At 40.8% G+C, this 24,876-nt stretch overlaps 3 protein-coding genes across 4 annotated transcripts; all 3 read left to right on the forward strand.

Annotated features, from left to right (window-relative positions):
- Positions 1–542: 542 nt before the first annotated feature.
- cga (glycoprotein hormones, alpha polypeptide) lies at positions 543–2,092 on the forward strand. Of its 2 annotated transcripts, XM_005477075.4 has the most exons (4): positions 543–652; positions 742–853; positions 1,108–1,292; positions 1,787–2,092. In XM_005477075.4, exons 1-4 carry the CDS (start codon positions 650–652, stop codon positions 1,859–1,861), a joined length of 375 nt encoding a protein of 124 aa, XP_005477132.1. In that variant the 5' UTR covers positions 543–649; the 3' UTR covers positions 1,862–2,092.
- Positions 2,093–3,590: 1,498 nt separating this feature from the next.
- znf292a (zinc finger protein 292a) lies at positions 3,591–16,484 on the forward strand. Its single transcript, XM_003453259.5, has 8 exons — positions 3,591–3,798; positions 5,531–5,685; positions 8,056–8,134; positions 8,441–8,576; positions 8,736–8,938; positions 9,222–9,358; positions 9,649–9,790; positions 9,895–16,484. The coding sequence occupies exons 1-8, from the start codon at positions 3,649–3,651 to the stop codon at positions 16,045–16,047; spliced, it is 7,155 nt and encodes a 2,384-aa protein (XP_003453307.1). The 5' UTR covers positions 3,591–3,648; the 3' UTR covers positions 16,048–16,484.
- A 1,106-nt stretch (positions 16,485–17,590) lies between these two features.
- orc3 (origin recognition complex, subunit 3) lies at positions 17,591–23,756 on the forward strand. Its single transcript, XM_003453228.5, has 20 exons — positions 17,591–17,744; positions 17,851–17,905; positions 18,002–18,099; positions 18,483–18,621; positions 18,789–18,893; positions 18,983–19,146; positions 19,231–19,370; positions 19,499–19,658; positions 20,113–20,226; positions 20,344–20,477; positions 20,665–20,728; positions 20,832–20,948; positions 21,086–21,165; positions 21,525–21,658; positions 22,173–22,264; positions 22,369–22,466; positions 22,552–22,693; positions 22,828–22,944; positions 23,177–23,256; positions 23,559–23,756. The coding sequence occupies exons 1-20, from the start codon at positions 17,721–17,723 to the stop codon at positions 23,662–23,664; spliced, it is 2,163 nt and encodes a 720-aa protein (XP_003453276.1). The 5' UTR covers positions 17,591–17,720; the 3' UTR covers positions 23,665–23,756.
- Positions 23,757–24,876: the final 1,120 nt, after the last annotated feature.

The following is a 24,876-nucleotide window of genomic DNA, read 5'->3' on the forward strand; positions in this document are numbered from 1 at the left end:
CATCCTGTTTTACAGTTAAACATCCACAGATGTGGATTTTTTTTTACCACCACAAACAAAACCATTAACTCTTTCAGTGTAAAAGCAAAATCATGGCTTAAAGAAAGGTAAATCAGAGGCCACTGGAGCAGGTCTTTTGTTGTTCTCAACTGCTGTTCTTAGACGTTTGCATCTATTTGTGTTAGTCCCTGTGGATCCGAGAGCGGTTATAAAAGGCAGCAACGTTTAGTTTGATGACATCACTTTAAAAAAATTGTATATGTCAGCATTGGCCCTTTTTACACACAATTCTAAAAAGTCATGTAAAACAGTTTTATGCACGTTACCTTACAAATGACCTTTGTCCACTAAACCAAAATGCCTAAGATAAATCTCTAATTAATTCCCCCTTTTTGCTCACCCCTCAGTTACCTAGTAACAAAAATCCAGGGATTAAATGTAACCACCATCGTCAGAATGGAAGGATGATAATGAAGTATGTTTTGAGTTTCCACTGGGTCACAGAGATCATTGATAAGGTTGGTAAGCTTCACTTAATCCAGGAAATTGCCAGGAAAATGTGTGGGCTATATAATGGGATGGATTAGACTAGAAGGGCTCACTGTAAGTTCTGTACAGAGGCACGGTGAAGGGGACACTTTCTCTCAGCATGGTAATACTCTGTCTCTATACTTTTGCTTTAACTTTATAGTTCTTTATTTTCATTTACCACTTTCTCTGTATTTGTTTCTATATTTTCAGATAATTGCTACAACCGCCATGGGCTCACTGAAATCACCTGGACTGTCCCTTCTGCTGCTGTCTTTTCTTCTTTACATAGCTGATTCCTATCCCAACATTGATTTATCAAACAGTAAGAATTGTTTATGATGTAAATACTATTTTAAGTTCATCCAGTGTTTTAGAATTGGATTTGAAATTAGATGTAAATGATCTGAGTCTTATGAAAGTCACAGCTCCAGAGTTCAACGAATTGGCGCAATGTTCTGTTCTAAATTTCTTATCACAGAGATTTTAATCTCAGTGTTCAAATGCTGGCACAATATTGCAAACCGTGCAGTTTGGTTTTTTTAGCAATGGTTCCCTTTTCTAAACCACCCTCTCTAGTGGGCTGTGAAGAATGCACGTTGAGAAAGAACAATCTTTTCTCAAGGGATCGTCCGGTTTACCAGTGCATGGGCTGCTGCTTCTCCAGAGCATACCCAACACCTCTCAGAGCCATGAAGACAATGAATATCCCAAAAAACATCACCTCAGAGGCGACGTGCTGCGTCGCAAGGCACAGCTACGAGGTAGAGGCACAAACACATGACAATGTCAGGCAGATATTTAACTTTTCTATGAATTTGTGACTTTTTAGCCTCATTTATATTGGTGTCAGTAAAATTTTAGTAAAACAAATCTTGGAGTTGGATGCTATCGAATAGTTAGGATGTATATTACATGTAAGCACTTTTTCTGAGTGACTGATTGTGTTATTCATTTATTTTCATTTTAGGGGATCTTATCTAAATTTTAAAGGGTTCTTTTTCTTTCATGTTTGCTGCTTTACACTCACACTCCACTCTAATTTACAAGAAAATATTGCCCTATTTATAGTCTTATAATGAACATTGCTCTATTGGAAAAAATGCACATAAGCTTCCCATATGGTTTTTATTTCAGTTTAAAACACTACTACAGACTATAGAGCATAATAGCATGACAGAACGGTTTAGTGTTATGCCATTTTTGTGTTAATATTCACCCTTTTTTTCTCCTGCTTAATCATCTGTTCCTTTTACAGATCGAGATAGCTGGCATTAAGGTGAGAAACCATACAGACTGCCATTGCAGCACCTGTTACTTTCATAAGATATGACAGATGGGGACTGGGGACCATTCTGCATCCTTCGGCTTGGCAACACGTTGTGTTTCTTTTAATACGCACACGCTTTACTCTGTTTTAAAATGCATGTGTTTGTGTTTCCCGAATATATTTCACAGTAATTCTGTGGCTGTGATGTGTCATTAACCTACATTTTTTGCCTTATTTGTATTTGAAAAATTGTGGATTTGAAAAACGATTAAAATGTGCAACAAGAGCTTGGAATAACGAGTGAGTCTTATTTTTAAATTTATGCAGAATGATTTGTCACAAGGAGGTTTTCATGAGTGTTTCTTTGGAGAAAGGTGTATTCTTACACAAACTGCATCTCACTAAAAAGTGAGAACTGACTTTCTGGTTGATACAGTCTAATGTCAGTAAGCAGACAGAATAGAACATTTTCAGGAACTAACAGCCAAAATGTGCTTTAATGGCAAATAAATGATAGAAATAAAGCTGAATTTTAAGTCAGCGTAGGAAAGAAAGAAGTCATTACAGTGATGATTTAACCACTTCAGTTTCATGACACTTGGTTGAGCTCAGACACCTAATAAAGATGTCATTTTTATTACTAAATGCTCATTTAAAGAGAGCTTTTAGGATGTGTGGCGATGTAGCGTAACTTCATCTTTTTACGTTTGTTGAGGGAAATGAAAAACCTTTAATGTGAAGGGTTTTCTAACATATATTCCTGGAGGTGCTAGTAAATCAACCTATCTGATATATTTTTTCAAATGTTTTATGACATTATGATAAAACACAATCATAATGAAAACACTTCATTCTTCACTTAGATTAACATGTTACAGTTACATCAGTGGTTTTTGTATTTTTCTTTTCTGGCTTGCCCCTCATTCAAATCACCTCATCCCACACCCAAGACTTTTTCACCAATAAAAAAAGAATTCATGTTGAATTTCCCAGAAATAAAGGTGTGTATCATCTGCTCAGTAACATCAGAAATCTCTTTCTTCTTTATTTATTATGAAGAAAAAAAAACATACTCATCCACTTTAGCTTAGTTGGCCATGTCCCAGCTGAACTGGCTCCAGCTTGATAACCACTGAGTTCCATGTTTCCTGCTGGTCCAGGTAACCAACTAGAGCACCGAGTCTGTTTGTTAATGTTAGAATAGGTTTATTCTGATGTGCTGGTCTGAGCACGCGTGCAGATAGAAGAGTTCAATTTCAATTCAAATGCTCATTTGGTGTAACATGAATTGTGGATTTATGAAATATACCCTGGTATCCTTTTTTCCCTCGGGCTGCACAGAGCTCTGTACCTCGAGTATTAATCTGATTTACCTCTAACATCTGGCCTGCTGGAGTGACTCTGAGCATGTGACACTGAATCAGGCCTTTTTCTGCAGCAGACCCAGGGGCACATTCTCAGGATTCATACCTGGAAGCTACATAAGGATTGCGTGGGGACACTGGGAGTAGACTAAAATCATTTTGCACACAGATTTGTGTTATTTTAGGAGATGGCTGGTTCACGCCTCGGTGTCACAGCCTGTGTGCGGTATCTTTTTATGTCTTGTACCCTACTATGAAGTGTTGATGGTAACCACATCAATCACTCTGAGGTTAGCTCGTCAGCATATATGTGACCCACAGCTCGTGTGCACAGTGTGATTTTATGCGTAAGGTTGTGGATGCTTTGTTGACATCGGGGTTATGTTGAGCTTATAACAGTACACGCTCCCCTCCCCCTGCGTGCGCGTGCGTGTGCAAGTCTGTCAGCGTAACATCTGTGCGTACGCGGTCGTGATTGTTGTGAAGATGGCGGAGGGGGAGACAGAGAAGGAATATGATACACGGAAAGCTATCGAGGAGCTCCGAGAGCGGTTCCAAGCGTTGACCACAGCTTTGAAAGAAAGTTCTCAGTCTCCGTTGGAAGCCTCCTTGCATTTCTGCCAGGAGTTTTGCCAGGTTAGCTCGTTATCCTGCTGCTCATCCCGGGCTGCCTGCAGCCCCTCTGGTTTCCTGGCCGAGGATGCGCGTCTACGTTTGCTATAACAATGTAGCTAAGGGGGTTAGCAGCCTAGCTAGCTCCCTGGCATTTCAAGATGGGGAAAAAACCTCCTCAGTGTTTTCCCCGAGTTTTACCAGTGATGTTCGTATGCGGCATGCACTTATTTGCAAAGTCTGACCATCCACGCGGCGAGAAGCCACGCCATCGCGTGCCCGCGCTGCATTAATTACACGTATTTTCCAGGCCAGATAGCTAATAGCAAATGAATGTTGCTAGCTGGTATGCAGGGTCCCCCTGTCTGTGCAGTGGTCATGCTGTGCAAAAACGGATAGCTGTGTTAGCGAGATTTTCCTGAGCGGTTGCATTCATGTGCACCGCTATTTATACTTGTTAAAGGTAATAAAAAAACACAGTGTAAGCGCTGCAAGACTGCACCCATGCTTGTGGGGATTTTAGCTTGGTGTGTATTTAGGTTACTTTTTGTGAAGCTGGTTTTTTTTTTTTTTTTTTTTTTTGTACGGAAAGGGCAGTGATTTTTTCCCCCAGTGTGCTAGCCCGGGCCTTTTGCACTAATTAATCCAGCTAACCACATCAGCGCATATGTTTATTTCAACGCTGTTACCTGTGCCAGCACAAGATGTTCAACTGATGTCATTGTAAAAGCAACCGATTAGCCTGCAGCTGGCTGAGCAGTGATTTGAAGGAGAAAGTGTTCCAGTGGTCACCGACTCCAATATCCGTCTCATTAATTAGCCATGACCACATAGATGCACGTTATGCGATTTCTCCATTTCCCTGCGATGCAACGTAGATTATCTTCATGGCACCAAATTGGTGTGAGATTGCAAATTTGCTCCTGTGCCTCTCTAACCGGCTCCGAAGAATTCATTCAACTTAAAAGTTATGTGAGAGGGAAAAAAAAGGGAGAGTCTGGGACTGTGTGCTGCGCTGAATGCACTTTTAGTGGGGGCAGGAATGTATTTAAAAGCGTGTAGCTGCAGGGATAATACACTCACTGAGCATGATAAGCGTTTTTATGCGAGTGGTGTGTTAAAAAAATAAAGTTTTATGGGTTAAATTTAGGTTTTAGATTTGCTGAGTCGTATAAAAAAGGATAAAAAAAATACTTTTTTTTGCACACACTAGATTATTTTTAATGGTTTAGGATACTACTCCTTAACTTAATTGTGTCATAAGTATGTCATGACATTAAACATAACATTTAATATTGATTGTCCTGATGGCATGGCTTTTTGTCTTATTAAAGATAGCTGTCTCTTAAATTTAAGCGATAATCACAAATCTGAAGCTTAATTTACACTGATAGCAGCAAGTTTTACATTATTGAAAGCGGTTCCCGTAAAGAGGAATGAGCAAATTTTTGTCTCTACGTTCTTACTGGGTTCCCAACATATTTCTTTACCAGTAAAGCCACATTTCTCTGGCTTTTTTCATCTTTATTAGATAGTCTTTCAGTGAAGTGGAGACACAAAAGCAGGAAGTTAAAAAATGATACTGTGGTTCTTATATCCATCACCCCGAGAGTTTCAGATTGACATAAAAGAAGCCTAAAACAGATAATATTCCACACAACTTTTTGACTATTTGTGCACAGAAGCTAAAATTTAACACTTGTAAGTTGTCATTCAGTGCCCTATTTTGACTGAAGTCTTTCTTTTCTTTTCTAAGGTCTTGGTGGAACATGCCAGTCGTTGGAAAACAGATGAAGATCCACTGCCCTTGCTGGAGGTTTACACCGTGGCCATCCTCAGCTTTGCTAAGGCTGCCTCCTGTCTCTCCTCCGAATGTGAAAACGTGCCACTCCTACTTGAAAAGTTGTCACTGTGAGTAGAAAATGAATTCAGTGTCAGTGCAAATGTGTGATAGATATTAATAACATAAACACAAGAGTGCATTAAGTCCAAAGATTAAAGTGGTGATGAGTAGTTCCAGTTCTACTGGCTTGTTTTAAGAGAGAATTTAATCCCTTTGGGTATTTGGAAAGAGGAATAATATGTGACAGTAAAAATAAACAAAACACACCCAAATCTCAGAGGAAACCTACATGAAAAGTTTTCAAATACTCTATAAACAGTCTACAGGAGCCACTTAGCTATTTGCAGGGTGTGCTCTTATGAAAACAAAGTCCTTGAGGCTGTAATGCAGAGTGGAAGTGGAGGGGATCTCTCAGGGAGCGACAGATTTGGGATGAGCTACATGGGAGGATGCAGCATGTACGCAAAATGAAGTCAGAGACAATAGTTATCAACACCAAGAATTTACATTAATTATTACTCTTAAGATGTGTTTGAATAACCCAGAACACATCATTATGCCTCTGGAGTTAACAGACGTACCGATGCGTCCAAATCACGCTACCGATTTCCGATGATCTAGCTGCAAGACAAAGCCTCCGTTTTAACTTGTCTAAAGTGTGGATTTCAAACTATACACCAGTCTTTAATCCTAACAGTACAGTTCTGTGGATTTTATTGACAGTCTGATGCATATAAGTCCCACACCATAAAAATAGATTGAAGCCAGCAAAATAACCATGCCTATGTCGTCTATGTTGTGAACACATCTTACTATGAATAACACAGAAGCTTTTTAGATATTCTATGATGTGGTAATGATACCATTAAAGTATGTAAAATAATAAATACAAAAGAAAAGATATTATGAATCACATTTAGTGAAGAGTTTGTATTTTCATCATTTGTACATATTAACCGGCATCTGTGTGTGGACAGCAGAGAAAGAATTTCATTGCACAGAGAAATGCTTTTCTTTGTACAGGCCTATTGCCACCTTTTCTTGTAATTGTAAATGCTTTTTGACCACAAAGTGGGCGGCCACTAACTCACTTGACCCAATTAGTCATGTTTCTCAAGTAATGATCAGTGCCTAATTATTGGTAATAGGCAGTTGTGGGATGTGCATTTTACCTGTGTGGAAAGGTGCAGAAAAAAGCATTCAATTCACAGGATTCACTGAATCTGTCTTCCTGAATGCCATGTCCAGGCTAACGTTTGACATTAGTGACCCATTGGTCCTACTTTATTTTAGGTGAATTAGCATATAATTCACCCTAAAGTGATCTCCAACTACTCTCAGAATAAGAGATAATACATTTTGGTTTCTCTAAACAACAATGATTTCATAATTACCCTTCCAACAAACCCAAAAGTGACCTGACACCAGTGTTTACAAGTGGCATCCCAAATAAGATAGGATAATACTGTGTGACAGCAGGAAACATCTAGAGAACTGAAATGTTAGCAAATAAAAACAAACACTGGAATCAGAATGTAAATATATCAATATTGGACCATATATTATGCCCATAAAGGACATTACAAAAATGCAATTCACTATTGTCTCTAGTAATGAAAAAAATAGTTTGAGTTGATGATATGGAGCTAAACAAAAAATGAACTGCAGCAAATGTTTTAAAACTCAATATGCACACCCGTGAGTCAAACGAGTTTATATAAATTGCGGTATTGTACAGCAATTTAAGGGACAGGAGAAATCAACCAGATTAACTTGCAGTCTGTTGCTGATTTTGTATCATGTATGATGCAGTAAGGAAGTAAAATAACAAAAATAACACCATGCGTGCGCACACAGACATATCTTCTAAATGTTAAGCAGAGCAATGCAACCAGTGAAAGGTTTTAGTTGCACTTGACAGATTTTTGTTTGCATGCGCGACCAAGAGGTGCATTCCCGTGCCCTAATATCCACTCGGTTGGAAATCTGACAGTTACCCTAAGGTCTCAGTTGAACCGTCTGGTGAACACAGCAATGAAGGCATGAAGGAACATCTCCCCCTTCAGTACTAAGCCAGGAAAATGACCCTCAACCCATCTTATATGCTCTTTCCAGAGCTAATTCTCATCTGGTCACTGTCTTTGCACTCCAAGGTTTAAATACAACTACCACAGGAACTCCTTTGTTCCTTTAGTTGCAACATTTTTGTTAATATGAACAACATGACTGCATGAATGGTATTAATATGTTTCTTTGTACAAGCAGCTGCGCAGTAAAATTAAAAATGTTCCTCAGCTTTATATTTGCAAAATGCCAAACTGACTTTACACTCACACCCTGCAAATAGCTATTCTTGTATGGTTATCCCCATTTTACGGATTGTGTGCACATCCTTGACCTAAATCTGGCTTTAACAAATTGCTGTGTTGGATTCACAGGAGCTGTGCAGAGCTGCTGCTCTTATTGCCCCAGCATGTCCCTGGTGCCTTATGGGAGGAGTTCCAGTCCTCCATGAAGGTCAGTATCCGCAGAGCTACTTGTAGATACTTTTCTTATCGTTTTTTCTTATCGTTTCAGTGATAAGCAATGAGAAGTCACTTAGTTATTAGAAAACATTTGGTTTTATTATTATATTATTATATTATTATTATTTATTATTATAAGGATTTATTCTATGTGTAAAGAACACATATATCACTTCAATAATTGACTATGGTAACATCGCCATAGCAAATATTTCAGGCAAGGCATGAAATTTTAAAGCACGACTGACTGAAGTTTTAGTAATTTAATTATTACATAGTTGTGCGTCTTCTGTTACAGTTGGCACACGGCCTTTTGCAAGAAAGTGGGAGCACACAGCTCTGCCTGCTCTCAGTACTGGCACAGCAGGACGGCGTCTGGGCCAACACCACATTAAGCAGCATCCTGTCCAATCAAATTCCTCAAACTGAGCAAGGTTAGTCTACTTTTTTTGACGTCTAGGCTTGCCAACGCACCGCACTGACTTTTACAGCTGTAATTCTAGGAAATAGTTCTCGTTGTGTATAATAGTAAACTTTCTGACTGAATTCTCTCTCATGACCAGTTTCTCAACTTTCTTCTTTCTCCTCCTCAGTCCATGAATTTCTTGAGCTCGAAGGTCCCACGCTTCTCAACATGCGTATAAAACATCTTATCAAAGTGGACAGTATTGATAAAGCAGCTGTCCTTGCAAAGATGTGCTCAGAGTATCCGGGATATGAAGGAAAAGGGAACTTCAAACAGACCTATTTGCTTTGCATTTGTATGACAAAAAGTCAGGAACAGCTAATGGAAGAGGTATGAAAACGACACAGTTTGGCTGAGAATTGTTTTACTTGATTAAAAATTGAAACAGTTGATTAGTTTAGTAATATTTCAGCAGGGTTTGTGGCCACTTTTTAGAGCCCTCATACTATGGTATTGTTATTAAAACCACATTTGTTGTTAGATACTTTTTTGAAACAGACAAATGGACTGTGCCTTTCTTAAACTGTACTGATTCCTGATATCTGAAATTGACTGATACTGCAACTGGATTTCATTTGAACTGATTTTTTATTTGATTTGTTTTCTCTAATAGATTGCATCAATAGACTGTAAGGATGCCCTTGAAATGATCTGCAACCTGGAGTCTGAGGGAGATGAGAAAGGAGCTCTCTGCATGTGTACTTCCTTTCTCAAAAGACAGCTTCTTCAAGGAGATGTTTACTGTGCCTGGTAAGAGTTGCTATATATTTCAGACATTTGCAAAGAATAAAGAGTTGCACAGTGAATTGAACAGTAGACTAAACATGCATGCTTTATGTCATAAGTGCAATTCTCTTTATTGTTAATCATTGTTATAGATGCAGTTTATAGATTGGCCAAATGTGAATAAATGAAGGATGCTATAAAGTATAAATTCAACATATTGGTTCCATCAGTGCAGACACAGCCTATTTCGTGTAAAAGTTTACACACTCTTTCAGTTCAAAACCTTGAACAGTTCCATTTGTGAACTTTTTCAGGGAACTGACTTTGTTCTGGAGTAAACTGCTCATGCGATTAGAGTCGTCTGCTGATTCCTTTCTGAGCCGCAGCAAAGAAATGGCTCTTCTCTGCAGAAGTGTCTGTCACATTCTGTTTCTCATCAAAGTAATCCAAAACGAGGTAAGGAAAATAGTCTATGCATTTACCGTTAATGCAAGAACAGACATAGACATATAAGGCTTTAAAATAAAATCGTTGGCCTTTATGTTTTTCTATTTTCATAGGTTGGGGAGGTGGGGCTTCCAGTGTGCGTAGAAATGTGCATTCAAGCTCTGAAAATGACCTCCAGTGACCATAAAGATAGCAAGTCTACCATCTGCAAGACTATTTCCTGCCTCTTGCCAACTGATCTAGAAGTTAAGCGTGCATGCCAGCTCACAGAGTTCCTACTCCAGCCTACGGTTGACTCATATTATGCTGTGGAATCACTGTACAATGAACCTGACCAAAAACCTGAGGAGGACGGGAGTCTACCAGTGCCCAATTCTTTACGCTGCGAGTTACTGCTGGCCTTGAAGACACAGTGGCCTTTTGATCCGGAGTTCTGGGACTGGAAAACATTGAAACGCAACTGCTTGGCACTGATGGGCGAGGAGGCAGCTATTGTGTCTTCTATTGACACACTCAATGACACAGATGAACAGGAGGTGGAAAGTGCACTTGGCAAACTCCCTGAATACAAAGACCTGGAGGATTTCCTGCTAACCACTACAAATGAACTCAATGAAATCACAGATGAAAGAGAAAAAAACAGAGAGGCTAAAAAACTGCGGGAGCAGGGTTTTGTGTCTGCCCGATTCAGAAATTGGCGAGCTTACATGCAGTATTGTGTTTTGTGTGACAAGGAGTTCTTAGGTCACAGAATTGTTCGTCACGCTCAGAAGCATTTCAAAGACGGAATGTATCTTTGTCCAATATGCGCTGACAGTTTTGAAACTAGGGAGATTTTAGAACCACACGTAGCAACGCATGTAAAGCAATCTTGCAAAGAGAGATTAGCTGCAATGAAAGCTGCAAGAAAAGTAACCAAACCACCTCAGTCCCCTAAAAGTCCATCAAAAATTTCAAAAGTTGCTGCCAAGACAAACACTAGTCCTGTTAAAATTGAATCTCAAATTGGACAACAGCTGGGACCCCCTGTTAAGATAGAACAAACTACATCTGACACACAGATAAGCCAAGACTGTTTCTGCCCTGTGAAAAACTGCACTAAAGCTTTCAAGTTTTTCCGTAACCTCATGGCTCATGTCAGATCTCACAAGAATGACGAAGAGGCCATGAGGTTTTTAGAAATACAAAAGCAGAAAGTGGTTTGCCAGTACTGCAGGAGGCAGTTTGTTAATGTCAGACACCTCAATGATCACCTGCAGATGCACTGTGGCACCCGACCATATATCTGCATACAGCTGAATTGCAAGGCCAGCTTTAATTCGAATTCGGAGCTCCTCATGCATAGAAAAATACACCCAGAATTTAAGGCCCAGTGCATGTTTCCAAACTGTGGCGAAGTTTTCAGCGAGGCCTACCTGCTGTATGATCATGAGGCTCAGCATTACCTTACCTACACCTGCCAAACGGACAACTGTGGAAAAATCTTCTACTCACAGTCTCAGTTCTTGTCTCACCAAGAGAATCACAACAGTGATGCAGCGAACAGTTTTAACGTCGCAAATCAGCTCCCCCCATCCGATGCAAAAGTGCAGCCACCACCACCACCAGAGAGCACCCCAAGCCAACAAGACACATGTTCTGCTGCTGTATGCTTTGAAGGGATTAATACAGATATACATATGAAGGAAGCATCAGATGCCAGTGCATCACCATGCACATCGCCAGCCCCCGGTCCCCTGAAAGTGAAACACTCAGTCGAAAATATGCTGAATTCAATTGGACATCCTGAAATAAAAGAACCAGAGAAATGCTACACTCCACTGACCAATCCCACTCCAGCACCAGTTGATGCCACTCAACCACCACAAGCTCCACATGCCCACCAAAATGTGGCTGTGCAAGGTACTGTTCCTCCAGTGTATCCTGTCCCAAATAATACAGATCCTTTGCCAGGTCAACAGGAAGTAACTGTCAGTGGGACTAATAATGTACCAGGCAATGAGTTTCAGAAAGCAACTCCACAAATAATTTCTGCTGCTCAAATCAAGACAGAAATTCCTTGTTCGCTTCAAGGATATCCTACTAGCACACCTGCAGCTACTGCTGGAAGTGAAGAGAACCTGCATTGCTGCCCATTTAATGATTGCACAAGGGCATACAGTACAAACAAAAGTTTGTCTAGGCATGTGAAGAAGCAACACCCTGAGATATTCGAAGATTGGAAATTGGCAAAAAAATATAACAAAGTGGCCAAAATTACTGCAAAAAAGACACCCAGTGGACCAGCGTCACAAAGTCAACCTCAGAACCCAGGTGCCAAGCCTCCAAACCAGCCAGGAATACTATGCAACAAACCTGGGATGCAGCAGATGGATTACCTAATGGGATGCTCAAGCTCTCCTGCCCAGTGTTACCCTGGATCGATGGAGCCTGTGCCTATCACTCCAATGATAAACCCCACGGTGTACCCATCCTGGGGAAGCCCAAACAATTCCAGCGGAATGATGCAGTCAGACATGTCTCAGTCTTGGTCTTCACCTCCTATGAATAACTGCTATCCAGATGCCTTTAACATGAACGAGTACCCAGCCCGCAACTATCCTCACTGGCAGGCAGACCCCTATCAAGCCACATCGTCTCTCCCATCTGATAGAGATCACTCAGTAGCAGCTATGCACGCTCCCACTATGTCAAACGCTCCTTCAGATTCAAGTTTAATGTCTCAGTATGTGTCCAGTTCTCTGATGCTTGACAATGGAGGCCAAATGCATAATGGAGGACATCAGTATGGACTCATGCATCCTGAGGGTACAGGGGACAATGTAGATGTGAGAAAAAGCAATGCAAGTATGACAGGACAGCTGGATAATGGAAACAGTATCTCAACTATTGACAGCCTCCCTGACGGAAGCTACCACACACCATATGCTCAGAGTGAAAACTCTTGTCTCACTCAATGCTCATCAGTTGATATTCCAATGAAATGTTTAACCCCAGAGGCTCCAGCGCCAATAAAATCTACAAGTGAAATAACTGAACCGGAGAGTATGGCACCTCACGGTTATGATCAGATAGACAACTCTGTGGATGGCATGCTCAGCCCACACGGCATCATTCACACTGATTTCCCTTATGATGAGGACTGTGCCAATGCCGACTGTGAGACAAACCCCTCAGATGAAAAGGCAAGTGAACCAGATGTGCAGAAAGGAAAACGCAGCAGGCTGAGCAAGCGTACCAAATGGCCCGCAATCATCAAGGATGGCAAGGTCATCTGCAGGAGATGTTTTAGAGAGTTTACAAGCACCAAATCTCTTGGTGGTCACCTGTCTAAACGCTCACAGTGCAGACCTTTAGATGAAATCGACCTGACAGCTGATCTCCCGACATCATTTCTTGATTTCCTCAATGACCCTCATGTCCCTGACACTAATGGAGCAATATACAACATGCCAAATGGTGACTTCTCACAGGAATCTTGTAGCTTGACCACTTTGACCTCGCCCGTGGTGTTGAAACAGGAGCCCCAGAATACGAATATCATGGACTATCCAAACTCCTTCTCAGTTTCCACTGAAATCCAGCAAGAGAAGGCAGTAGATTTGGCTAATCCAGCTCTTGATGTACCTTATCAGGAGGATCACCTGATGGAAATGTCACATGCCTTTCAAAGGTTGGATTTGATCGAGGCTGCTCAAGAGAAGATGCGGAGTGCAATGTCCTCAGAGCAAAGTGTTAGTCATTGTGATCCAGCCCCTGTTATCGAAAAAAGCAAAACACTGAGTAAAAGTGACGACAAGCCCACTGAAAAGATACCTAAACCTTTCAAATGTGACCAGGAGGATTGTGAGTACTCGTTCATGACAAAGGAAGCATTATTCAAACACTTGAGTAAAATGCACGATTATACTAATGAGATGATAGACGAACTAAAAAGAACGCCATCCAAACTGTCTCCATATCCTTGTCAGATCTGTCCAAAAACATTTACAAGAACGACAGGGTTGAGAATTCACTATGAAAAAGTCCATCGATTGTCAAAGGCAGAAATGCAGAAGCTTAGAATTAGTGCTAGAAATAGACGTGCATTTAGACTTAACAAAGCTGATGCAGTTATTAAACGTCCAAACACCGATGTCAGTAGCAGCCAGATAGCAAAGTCTGCACCTGTAACTCCTGCTATAAAACAGGAACCACTTGATGTTGCAATTGCACCTCAACCAGACGCTGCCAACAATCTAGACGTTCCTCAGATCACTCCAGAAGACGTGTCAAAGCAAAGCGTGACCTCTGAGGTATTGACTGTTACACGACTACCATCACCTCAAAACTACTTGACTGACAGGCCGTTTGAGGAAGTGGCACAACCTGCTCCTGAAAAAGCTCCAGAGGAACCTAAAGTGGCTGTTATTAACAACAGTCCAGAAATGACACTGAAATCCAGTTTGAAAGAGAAACTCAGTCCCGTTGGCAAAGCAAAAGTGCCGCAAGGAAAATTAGCCGTGAGCCCGAGCAAAGTGAAACAGCTAAAGTCTCCGCCTTCATCTCCTTCATCGTCTCCTGAAAAACCCAGCAGCTCCAAAAGCACACCAACAAAGGAGGAGAAAAAGGAGAAACTTCAGAAGAGGTTAAGCCTCAAAATGTTTGACGCAGACAATGCCTACAGTCCGTACAGACCTTATCGCTGTGTTCATGAGGGATGCACTGCAGCATTCACCATCCAGCACAATTTGATACTCCATTACAAGGCCATGCATCAGGCATCCCTGCCCCCTAACAAAACTGAAGGTGAAACTGAAGCTGAAAAGACCAGCGTTAATACCGGACAGGAGAGCGATCAGACCATAGAAAAAGATAATGAAGTCAGGTGTCAAGTGAAAAATTGCTCAAGGGTGTTCATGGGAATCACACGGCTGGTGCAACATTACCTCTTACTACACAAGTTCACCCGTGACAAAGCCACCGCCATGATGGCCAGTATGAGCATAGGAACTTTTAACTGTGACCGGCCAGAGTGTGCTCTCCCCTTCAGCTCTGTGGAAAAATACATTGAGCACATTAAGAATTACCACAAGGAAATCGCCATTTCTGAGAGCGGCTCCGTTGATCCAACTTTCCGGTGCGAGTACGATGGATGTGACCGAGTGTACACTACAAAGTCAAACCTGCTCCGTCACCTCATCAAAAAGCACGACTATATTTATGACCCCAAAATAAGTGATGGAAGAAGGACTAAATCGGTAGGGCTCTTCCCAGGGGTTAACAATGGCAAAGAGAACGTAGAAAGCAAATTCAGAGTGAAAAAGAAAAACACTAAAAAGAAAGATGGAAAGTCCATTGAACACTGGACTAGTTTTGGAAAGCCTACACTAAAATCTCACGAAGAAGCATCGGCCATGTGCACCAAGAAGTCCTCGCTGCAGTACCCATGCATGATCATAGGTTGCGATGCAGTGGAGTCTGCTGAAAGAAATATATTTAAGCATTACACCACACATGGCCTCACAGAGAGATACATTGAAGATCAGAGGAGCCAGTTCATTTTCTGCAAAAAATACTCACGCGCCAGATGCAAAGATGCAAACAAAGCAGAGGGCACGTCAGCTTCATCTTCTGAGGACATGGAGCCAGAAGAAGTTGAAAAGCCCAGTGACCAGAAAATTGATGAATCGGTAGAAAAAATAGTCCAAGAGGACAGCAAGCTGTCCAACGACGATAGTGCAGAATCTCAAGCTTCCACTGGGACAGAAGGAGGAATTAAAAGAGGCCGTCCCAGAAAACCTGCACATCCCACACCAGCTTGTCCGGAGAGGATACAAACCCTTAGGAACCGCACGACTGTTAACAGTTCAAGAGAGAACTCAAATCCTGGTACCCCTGCAGCCCAAGAACAACGTGATGACGGGGTTATGTCAGCGTCTTTCAAGCCGTTAGGACTTGAGGACTCCTTTCTTAAGTTCTTGGAAACCTCAGAGTCGACCAACTCTTCCAAACGCAAATTAAATGATAAATCTAGTGCTGAACTGCCTTCCAAAAGACAACACACTAACAAACAGAAATCTGCAACCAAAAGTAAAGCAGCTGATGAATTGAAAGGTTGTGAGAGTCTTGTAGACTTCAGAAACCCCCTCAATCTCCAATCAGTGAGTAATGTTAAGATAGTCATGGATAAAACATTATCAGATGGCGCTGATCTTTTGCTAAAGCAGCTACAAGACATGCGGCCCATAGTCATAATAAAAAAGTGGATTTATAGCGGATCATAACCCGATATTTTTTGTTTTCAGCTCAGTCTTACTCAGGATTTGAGAAGTTATGCTGCAGAATGGTTTGTTAATGCATCAAATTTCCAACTGTTAACAGTCATGGTCACACTTAATGAAAAAAAAAGGCCTATTTTGTACCTAATGAAATAACGTCTCGGATGATTTTAAGTATGTATGTTAGTTATAATAACCAGGTAATCTATAGGGCATAGATTTTAGAAACATGTTTGTATTTATGCTTAGTACTGAAGATGTTTTTTTTTCTTTTGCTAAATGGAGACTTTTAAAGAAAACTATGTTTTTATATATCCCTATGGGATTTCAAGTTCTGTTTGTATTTATTTCATCCTTTTACAACACTAGTAGACCTATCTGTAATATTTACATGTCTTCCACAAAGTGTTCAATAAAATGTTACTGGTTCTTTTTATAACATACTGACTGCACACTTTCTATTGTTCTAACTTATATAGTTTACAGTAGCTTTGTTTACGCACAATGCCGCTGTGAAATTATGCACATGATTCGGTTTTAAATGATATAATATATGGAAACTTGGAATATGGTGGGAAAAGGTTGTTGTGAGTAACTGAATAGATGTGGAAACTTTTCATATTTGTGGACACAAAGCTTCCCAAAGGAGCCTGGAAAATGTACAGTTTTTGAAACTTTTTCCATAAAGGGAATGCCAGCAATCTACACAACTAAAGTTGTAGACCTAATGTCAGTTTAAAACACCTTAAATTGGGCATACTGACATGAAAAATGTCAATAGTATAAATAAATCAGTGCATTAAAACATACTTGCATATTAAAACATATTATGGAAGCTTGTTTCTTTCTCTCAAATTTTCCCCCATTCAAACTTCACAATTTCAACTTGCTCAGAAACTAAATTTTGAAACGATATGATGAAAATTGACGTAGCTCTGCTTGCTTTTCTTCTTCTTTTTTTGCAGAAATAAGCCTCCATAGTTCATGGAAAAGTACATTTTAACATAAAAAAAATAATATATTGAGCTTATTTCTATAATTAAACATACTGTTCATTCAGGGGGCTTGTGCATGCATTTTTGGCTTGTTTTTACATATTTTTTCTTAAGGTTATCTAAAACTTTAATTTATTGCGACATATTTCCTCCACACAATGCACAATGGGAATTAACTCAGCTAAAAAAAACTATATATATATATATGAAGAAGTAGGTATGCACTGATTTGAGACTTAAATGGCTGTAATAGAGCTTTATGATTGTTATTGCGTCATTATTTTAAGAGTTGCCAGCTGTAACGCAAAATGGACCTGAAGGACAGTAACGGGACACCGGAGATGCTTTGGGGGAACGTTCAAGATCAGCAATGTTAGAAAGCGTTAACAGCAGTGATCTAACGGGAAAAAAGCTTTCGTTCCTTCTTTTAAATTATTTATCTGGTGTAATTTAATGTTAGTTTTGAAAAGTGGGTTGTGGTTGCATAACTTAAAACAACTTGACAAAAGTATGAACTCACGCTTGAAGCTGTTTATCAGCTGAACACAACCCTTTCCGTATACGTCACTTTGGCGGGAAGTAGATACCCAGCAAGGCTACAGGCATCCGTCATTTTAAATGCACATAGGACCTCCAGCTCAGGGTACAGGCCGGGCTATTCACTGCGGACCCGTGTAGCGAAAGATGGCTACTTCATCCGTGTCAAAGGTAAAGTCTTATATATGTTGTGCTTCATGCATGTTTGATTAAAACTTATTAATTTACTGGCAGTCGTCATACAATGTTAAATGAGACTATTTGTCAACGTTTTTAGGGCTGCTTTGTTTTCAAGCCCAGCGCTAAGAAAAAGAAGAAGACTCTCAGTCTGGGTGAGATACGCGAGTGTTTATACAAGATTTGTCTTCCCGAGCTGTCGGGTGGATTTAGTGGTATTAAGTTGCTGATGTCATGTTTTTTCGCCACAGAGAGTTACTTCGTTCAGGGATGCGAGGATGCTGAGAGCAGTGAAATACGATTCAGGTTATGTCAGGAACTGTGGGACGAAATCAAAACAGACACAGAGGTGAGGACAGATGTTCAGCAGGAAGGCCAGAAAGTAGACTTTTCTGTCCCAAGAAGAAAATATGTGCTCAAAGTAAAGTTAATAAAACTGAGAAAACAGTTAACTGCCTCTAGTTTTTATTGTATACATGCATATTTATGCACGACTCTTCATACTACACATGGCTTTAATGTTGTATATGCAAGCGTGCTTTTATAGTGTTGTAAAATTGAATATATAGTGACAAAAGCAGGAGATGCCTCTGGAGTACTCTATTAATATGATTTTTTTTTTTTAAAAAAGTCGTTAATTTAGTCATGGTTTGATTTTTACTGAGCAGACCGTTTTTGTATCTTCTACATACAAATACATTATACATTCATATGTACTTTTTTGCTTCTTAGGTTTTACAAGATGAACTCAACAGGACAATCTTGGACAGTTTGCTGGACTTCACGAGGAAATGCTCCTCTACACGTCAAAACAGTGACTGGACATCACAGATGAGGGCCAGTGAAATCCCCACAGCAGCTCTAATGCTCGGTATGTTGGTTATGAGGCAGTAATATCTGATGTTTGAGTTAAAAAACATGTATGACTCTCACAACTACATATGATGTAGTATTAGTAGATTTTTAGTAGAAACGAGGCATTTACATTACATGCTGTCATCTCTACCTAATCTGAACTTCCTTTAATGTCCACTCTAGGTGTGAACGTCCCAGATCACGACATGACCTTTCAGAGTCTGTCTGACATGCTAAAGCAGTCTGTCAGCCCTCACGTGGCCTCTGTGCAGGCCAAAGAGTGTGGAGGTAAGGGGTTTCGAGATCAGTCAGAAATCATTTTGTGCTCCCCTCATAGGCTTTGCTTTAAATGGTATGTGTTTGGTTTATGATTTCAGCACTGAAGCATTTGATGAAGAAGGTGCTCGAACGGTTGATGGATACAGTTGTGGTTGTGGATGATGAAGATGAGGAGGAGAATGTGGAGACGAGCCCTCGGGTCCATAGGAGCATGCACTGCTCTCTCGGGATACTTTGTGATTGGTACACTGCAAGAACAAAGGTGGGAGCACAAACCACTGCTGGCGTGCATACAGAGACTTGGATTGTAAGTGATATGTATCATATATGATTTTATTTTTTTCAGAAATCTCCCACTGGTACTCCAGGGAAAAAACGTAGCTCTCAAGTCAGAGATGAGCAGCAGCAGCCTCCTGTTGTAATCATTTTCAAAGATTTGGAGGCTTTTAACCCAAGAGTTCTTCAGGACTTCATCCTCATCTGCAGGTAAATGAAGACTCTTGAGTTGAATCGCTTTCTTATTTTTAGGGCTGCAGATAATACACAAATCATTGATAATGCATTTTGGATTTGCAAGCTGGGCAAGTCTCTGCTAAACAAACTCTGCTCCACAGTCAGTACATTGACCGCCTACCGCTGACCTTCATCTTTGGGATCGCTACATCACCCAGTACCATCCAGCACATGCTTCCCCACTCCGTGTCCTCCCTGCTGTGCATCGAGCTTTTCCAGTCACTGTCATGCACACAACACCTGGCTACAGTCATTGACAAGGTAAGTTCAACCTGACCAAAGAATAAAAAAACATAAAAACACTGATCTGTGCAATCCTCCAGACGGGAAAACCTTCCTGATATCTATGAGTCCATGTGTACAGTTAGCTTTCCAATCTGAAGACTGTTGCATACTTAAGCATATCCAACATCTTCTTTTTAAAAGCGGTTTCCTGAGTGTAAGTTGCATTTTAAACCTCCTGACAACACCAGGTTACAGACGAGCAGCCTCTGGTTAAAGAGGCACGTTTTCAGGAATTAGATGGTACATTTATTATGAAGTGTCCTACATTTATAACAATAGTTTCTGTTTTCCATTTCAGTGCCTCAAAAAGGATACATTTCTTTTTGAGCCATAGCGGTCACACTAACCCTAACTGTAGACGATCAGTGGCCTGGAGGATGTAAAGAAATTAAATAAAAGTAGTTAAATTTTCTTTCTTTTATTATTTCAGTTGATCCTGGCATCACGCATTCACTTTAAACTCAACGGGAAAGTGATGCAGGTCCTCATTGGTGTCTTCCTCTACCATGATTTCTCAGTGAGAAACTTCATTAAGGGACTGCAGGTATGGAGCATCCTCTAACAGTCTCCGCAAGTCTGTCATCCCCCTGCTTTCTTGCCTGAAGTGTAATTCAAATACAGAAATATGTGAGTTTAAAGTTTCTGTTTGGTCCTTGTGCAGCTGGCTCTGCTCGAGCACTTTCACTCTCAGCCTCTCAGTGTTCTGTGTTGCAAGAAAAAGCAGGCTCTGTTCAACGTCACACAGCTCAGCAAACCCAACTTGGACAGGATAAGACAGCTGCCGTCGTTCAAAAGGTACTCAAACTTGTTTCTTTCTCCAATCATCCACGTGTGTGAGTCTAAAGTGCAAATGCAGCACTTATTTAGCTGCAAAAAGTGATAGTAGGTGTCTTAGCATGTTTTTAATTTGTGTATTTGTGTTGACCTTTTTTCAAATGTGAAAGTAAGACTTTGAATTGTTCTAATGTGTGTGTTTCGCTAGGTATGTAGAGAAGCAGGAAGCACAGGAACAGGTCAATCTGATGACCGATGACTCTCACTTAAAGGTACATTCTCATCATCTGAAATACTGAACACGAATAACGTGCACGTTTTCAGATCCTGTAATGTCTGAGGTTTTTGAACAAGACCTGCTTGGTCTGTTTTTAGGAAGTGTGTCAACAACTGATAAAGGATCTCCACAAATACCACAAGAACTATTATCCCATCCTGAGGTGTCTCCACACTCTGACCTCATCGTTACCTCGATATCCTCTCGGAAAACAGGCAAGAGTTCACAGTTTTAATGCCTAAGCAGCCCACTATTTCTGACCTACTGTAGGTCTAAGCTATGTCTTCTTTATTACCAAAGTACTGCTGTTTAATCTGCCTTGACATAACAGTGGATTAATTCTGCATTACAGATCAGGGAGCTCTATTTAATATGTCTGGCGAAGAATGTGTGGGAGAATGAGGACTACCAGTCAGCCATGAAGCTTGTAAAGTAAGCGTGATTAGCTGGCACATGAACAGTCTGCTAAAAACTGACTTAAATTTTAGGCACGCCTAGTATTTTAAGATGTATTTTAAGATTATTTGTACTAATCTACAGTAAATAATTTAAAAAACTACTTGAGCAGATGAGATTGGAGTATTTCACCACCAGATGGCAGCATATTCATGGCTGATCAGAAGGTTATTGTGCCTCCTGGTGGCCAAATTGCTATTCATAGACAACAAACGAGTACTGTGCCTTTCTTGGATGTCTTTTTTTTTTTTGTTTGTTTGTTTGTTTTTTTTCTCTTTGACCCTAAAATAAATTAGAAGTTAACCACTTGAGGTGCTAATGTGTTTTCCTTCTAGGATGCTGGCAAAAGGCGAGATGGTTTCTTTACTACAGAAGTGTGTGGAGATACTGCAGCTCAGCAAGTCAAAGAAGATGAAGAATGCTCTTGTCCAGCTGGAGGAACTACTTGCCAAATTCAAGCAGCTGGACAGTAAGTTGAAGATATGATTTTATGTAATCTTGATTCAAGAAGAGATCGCTAGGAGATGGTATAACAGAGAAGGCGGTGGAGTTTTAAACCAGACTGTTTAACACAATCCCGGCGAGTGAGAGGAAGCCTCAGGAATGGAGGAGAAGTGTACTGGTAGCAACTTTCAATAACAAGGGTGATGAGCAGAGGGGTAAACTTGATGAGTCATTCCACGAAGCTAGAGGAAAGAGTTTTTGAAACTAGGCTAGGGTTAGAGGTGATGATCAGCCGAGCAGCAGTGTGAGTGGATGCCAAGAAAGAACACAAGAGATGGAATTTTTGCTTTGAGAGTGTTGATGGAAAAGTATTGAGAAAAGGAGGTTTGTGAATGCAGTGACAGCGAACAAGCAGAGGGTTGGTGTGACAGAGGAGGATGCTAGGCACATGATCCACTGTGGTGACCCCATAAAAGGAGCAAGAAAATGAGTCCAGTCCCTTCTTTCCAAATGTAAAAGTCTTTTATTTTGTATTTCAGCTGCTACTGAAATGACTCCAACTGTGGAAGCCTCTATCCCCTCTCCAATAAAAAATCTTCAAAAGAAAACGGATCTGTTCCAGCTGCAGAAGGTAACTGACCACTTAAATTGTAGCTTTTGTTTCTCTGGAGGGGTTCTTCGCCTCTTTAAAACTGCTGTTTTGCTGTTGCCTAAACTCTATTATCGTTTTCACAGACACTGCTGGAGATGAACGAGTCTCGGAGAGCCAAGCGACTGAGTCCGTTTGAAAACCTCAGGAACGAAGCGCTCGAGTTTATCGACAATTTAGTAAAGTAAGACAAATGAGACTCTGGTTCCCCCCAAATACAACTCGCATCACTGGAAACACTCTACAGCTAACGATTTTATTCCACCCAGGAGCCATCTGTCCCCCCCAGAGTCCCAGCCTCTTTATGAGGTCTGCTACTACAGTTCATCTGCCACAGTGAGACGCCACCTCAATGCGACACCTCGTACCTCCATTCAGGCTGCGCTCAGCAATCCTTACTACTATCTTCAGGTACACCTGCTTCAGCTTGTTACCTCCCTTATAAGCAGGAGGAAGTGAAAGTGAAGAAAGTTCTTCTTTTAGCGTACAACCACTAATGTGCAGCGATGTTCTACAAACATGTGACAACTTTGACTTTCTTTTAGAACGACAGCCTGAAGAGCGAAGATGGGACGGTGTCCAACACTGCTCCCGACATCTGTATCGCTTACAAGCTCCACCTGGAGTGCGGAAGGCTGATCAACCTCTACGACTGGCTGGAAGTGAGTTTAAAAACTAAGAAATTTGATTACCTGTAATGAACCAAGGTTAAACTTCCACAGCTTCCCACTTTGCTTCATAAACTTTCTTTAGCTGGAAGCTTTTGTTTTTCTCAGTGTAAGAGAGGCTTTGTTGATCCGGAGGGGCCCACGTGTCACATTATCAATCTGAGGATTAATTATTGGCCCAGAATGACCTGGACGCTGACATGAATGAAAACATGTTTGTTTTCAGGCGTACTCCACCGTGGTTTCGGCTGCTGAGGGTAACGATCAGGATTCTGAAAATTTTGGGAAAGTGGATGAAGTCAAACAGTATCCTTTCAGAAAAAAGTATTTCTCACAGATCATTTTGTGCTGCTGCTGTTTGTCTGTTTTGCTCAGTGAGTAAAATTGAGTAATGAGACGGCAGTAAAGCAGCTACTCCCCAGTTATGTCTTTGTTTGAGTGTCATGATTGGATAAGACAGTTGAGGTAATTCTAGGTTTGTAAGCAACCCAAGTACTTGGGGAGTTATAATGAAAGTTAAGAGCAGAAGAACACAAACACGACTGCTGAAATATGCCATTTACTTTTAACTTGAGTAAAGACTTTTTGTTCCTTAACTCGTCCTTTAGCGCTCGTTTCATCCGCGCTGTGTCAGCGCTCGAATTTCTGGGCTTCATCAAGTCTACCAAGCAGAAGACCGACCATGTGGCTCGACTCACCTGGGGAGGCTGCTAACCACAATTGTGACAATGAGAAAATTTTTTTAACATCTGTGGAAATTAATTTCAGATTTGTATTTTTCACTCTAATAAAAGACGTGCAAATTACACCTGCTTCTTTAAATAATAGACCGATGTCAGGTGCTGTAGGTCCTGTCTGCAATGACTGGACTGTGGTACACCTGGGCCAATATGTTGTTACACTGAAGCACAACTCAAACTAATTAAGACATTGTAATATACTGAGGTTTCTCACACATTACTTGAAATTTGACCACCATGTCAGACATGATACAACAGCTTGTTGCTAGGGAAAAATATGCATTCTCCAATTAGTTGGCAGTGGTTCATGGAGGCTGCTGACTCTCGCTGAGAGAAATGTCTTGTAAAGAAGTTGCTGTACCAAAAACCTCCAAGGGATTTTCTTTCCTTTCAAACAGTTACAGTGGCCTGTGGGGGTTTTGTTTGTCTGCAAACACCTGCTTACGAGCAGTGGTAAAACTGGAAATGATGGAAACTTTTTATCTGCCACTGGAGAAAAAAACAAAAAAGCCCCGGGGTGATGGAGCAGATTATAGCTGCCGTAGGACAAGAGGTTCAACCTCCAGTCAATTTAGAATCATCAGTTAACATAACCCCTCTAACTGCGTTCCTCTGGACTTTGGGAGGAACTTGAACCCACATAGACACGGATAGAACCTGCAAACTCCACACAGAAGAATGTGGATTCAAACCCAGGACCTTCTTACTGTGAGGCAACCGTGCTAACCACTGACATTTTGAGACGTTTATCCCTCATAACAGGTGTGTGCGAGATGGTCATGGTCTGGTCTTTAAGCCTTTGTGACTGGGCCCTTGTTCACTTGATCCTATATTGTCACAAGTTCAAAATGGCCAACAAGTTGATGTTGCATGGTTAGTGGTCACGTGCCTGCAGAATCTCTATGTATAGTCAGGACTTCTGATCAAGTTCGGGTTGTGAACAGTAACCACAGAGTGTACATAAAAGATGGACACTGGGATGTCACCAGGTCTGCTTTGAAGCCTAAAGACTTGTAATAATTTTGGTGTTTTGAAACCAAAAGTAACAAGCCAGGGGTGACTGACTGAGGAGCTCATATGGTAGTAACTTGTTACGGTGGAGAAGGTAGGCCAGCCCTGAAGATCATCATCCTTTATCTTCATGTTTAACTTTGATCTGGATCATTTTCATCCAAATGAAAATGGT

This window comes from Oreochromis niloticus, linkage group LG19, assembly GCF_001858045.2.
Source record: "Oreochromis niloticus isolate F11D_XX linkage group LG19, O_niloticus_UMD_NMBU, whole genome shotgun sequence".
NCBI classification, from domain to species: Eukaryota; Metazoa; Chordata; class Actinopteri; order Cichliformes; family Cichlidae; genus Oreochromis; species Oreochromis niloticus.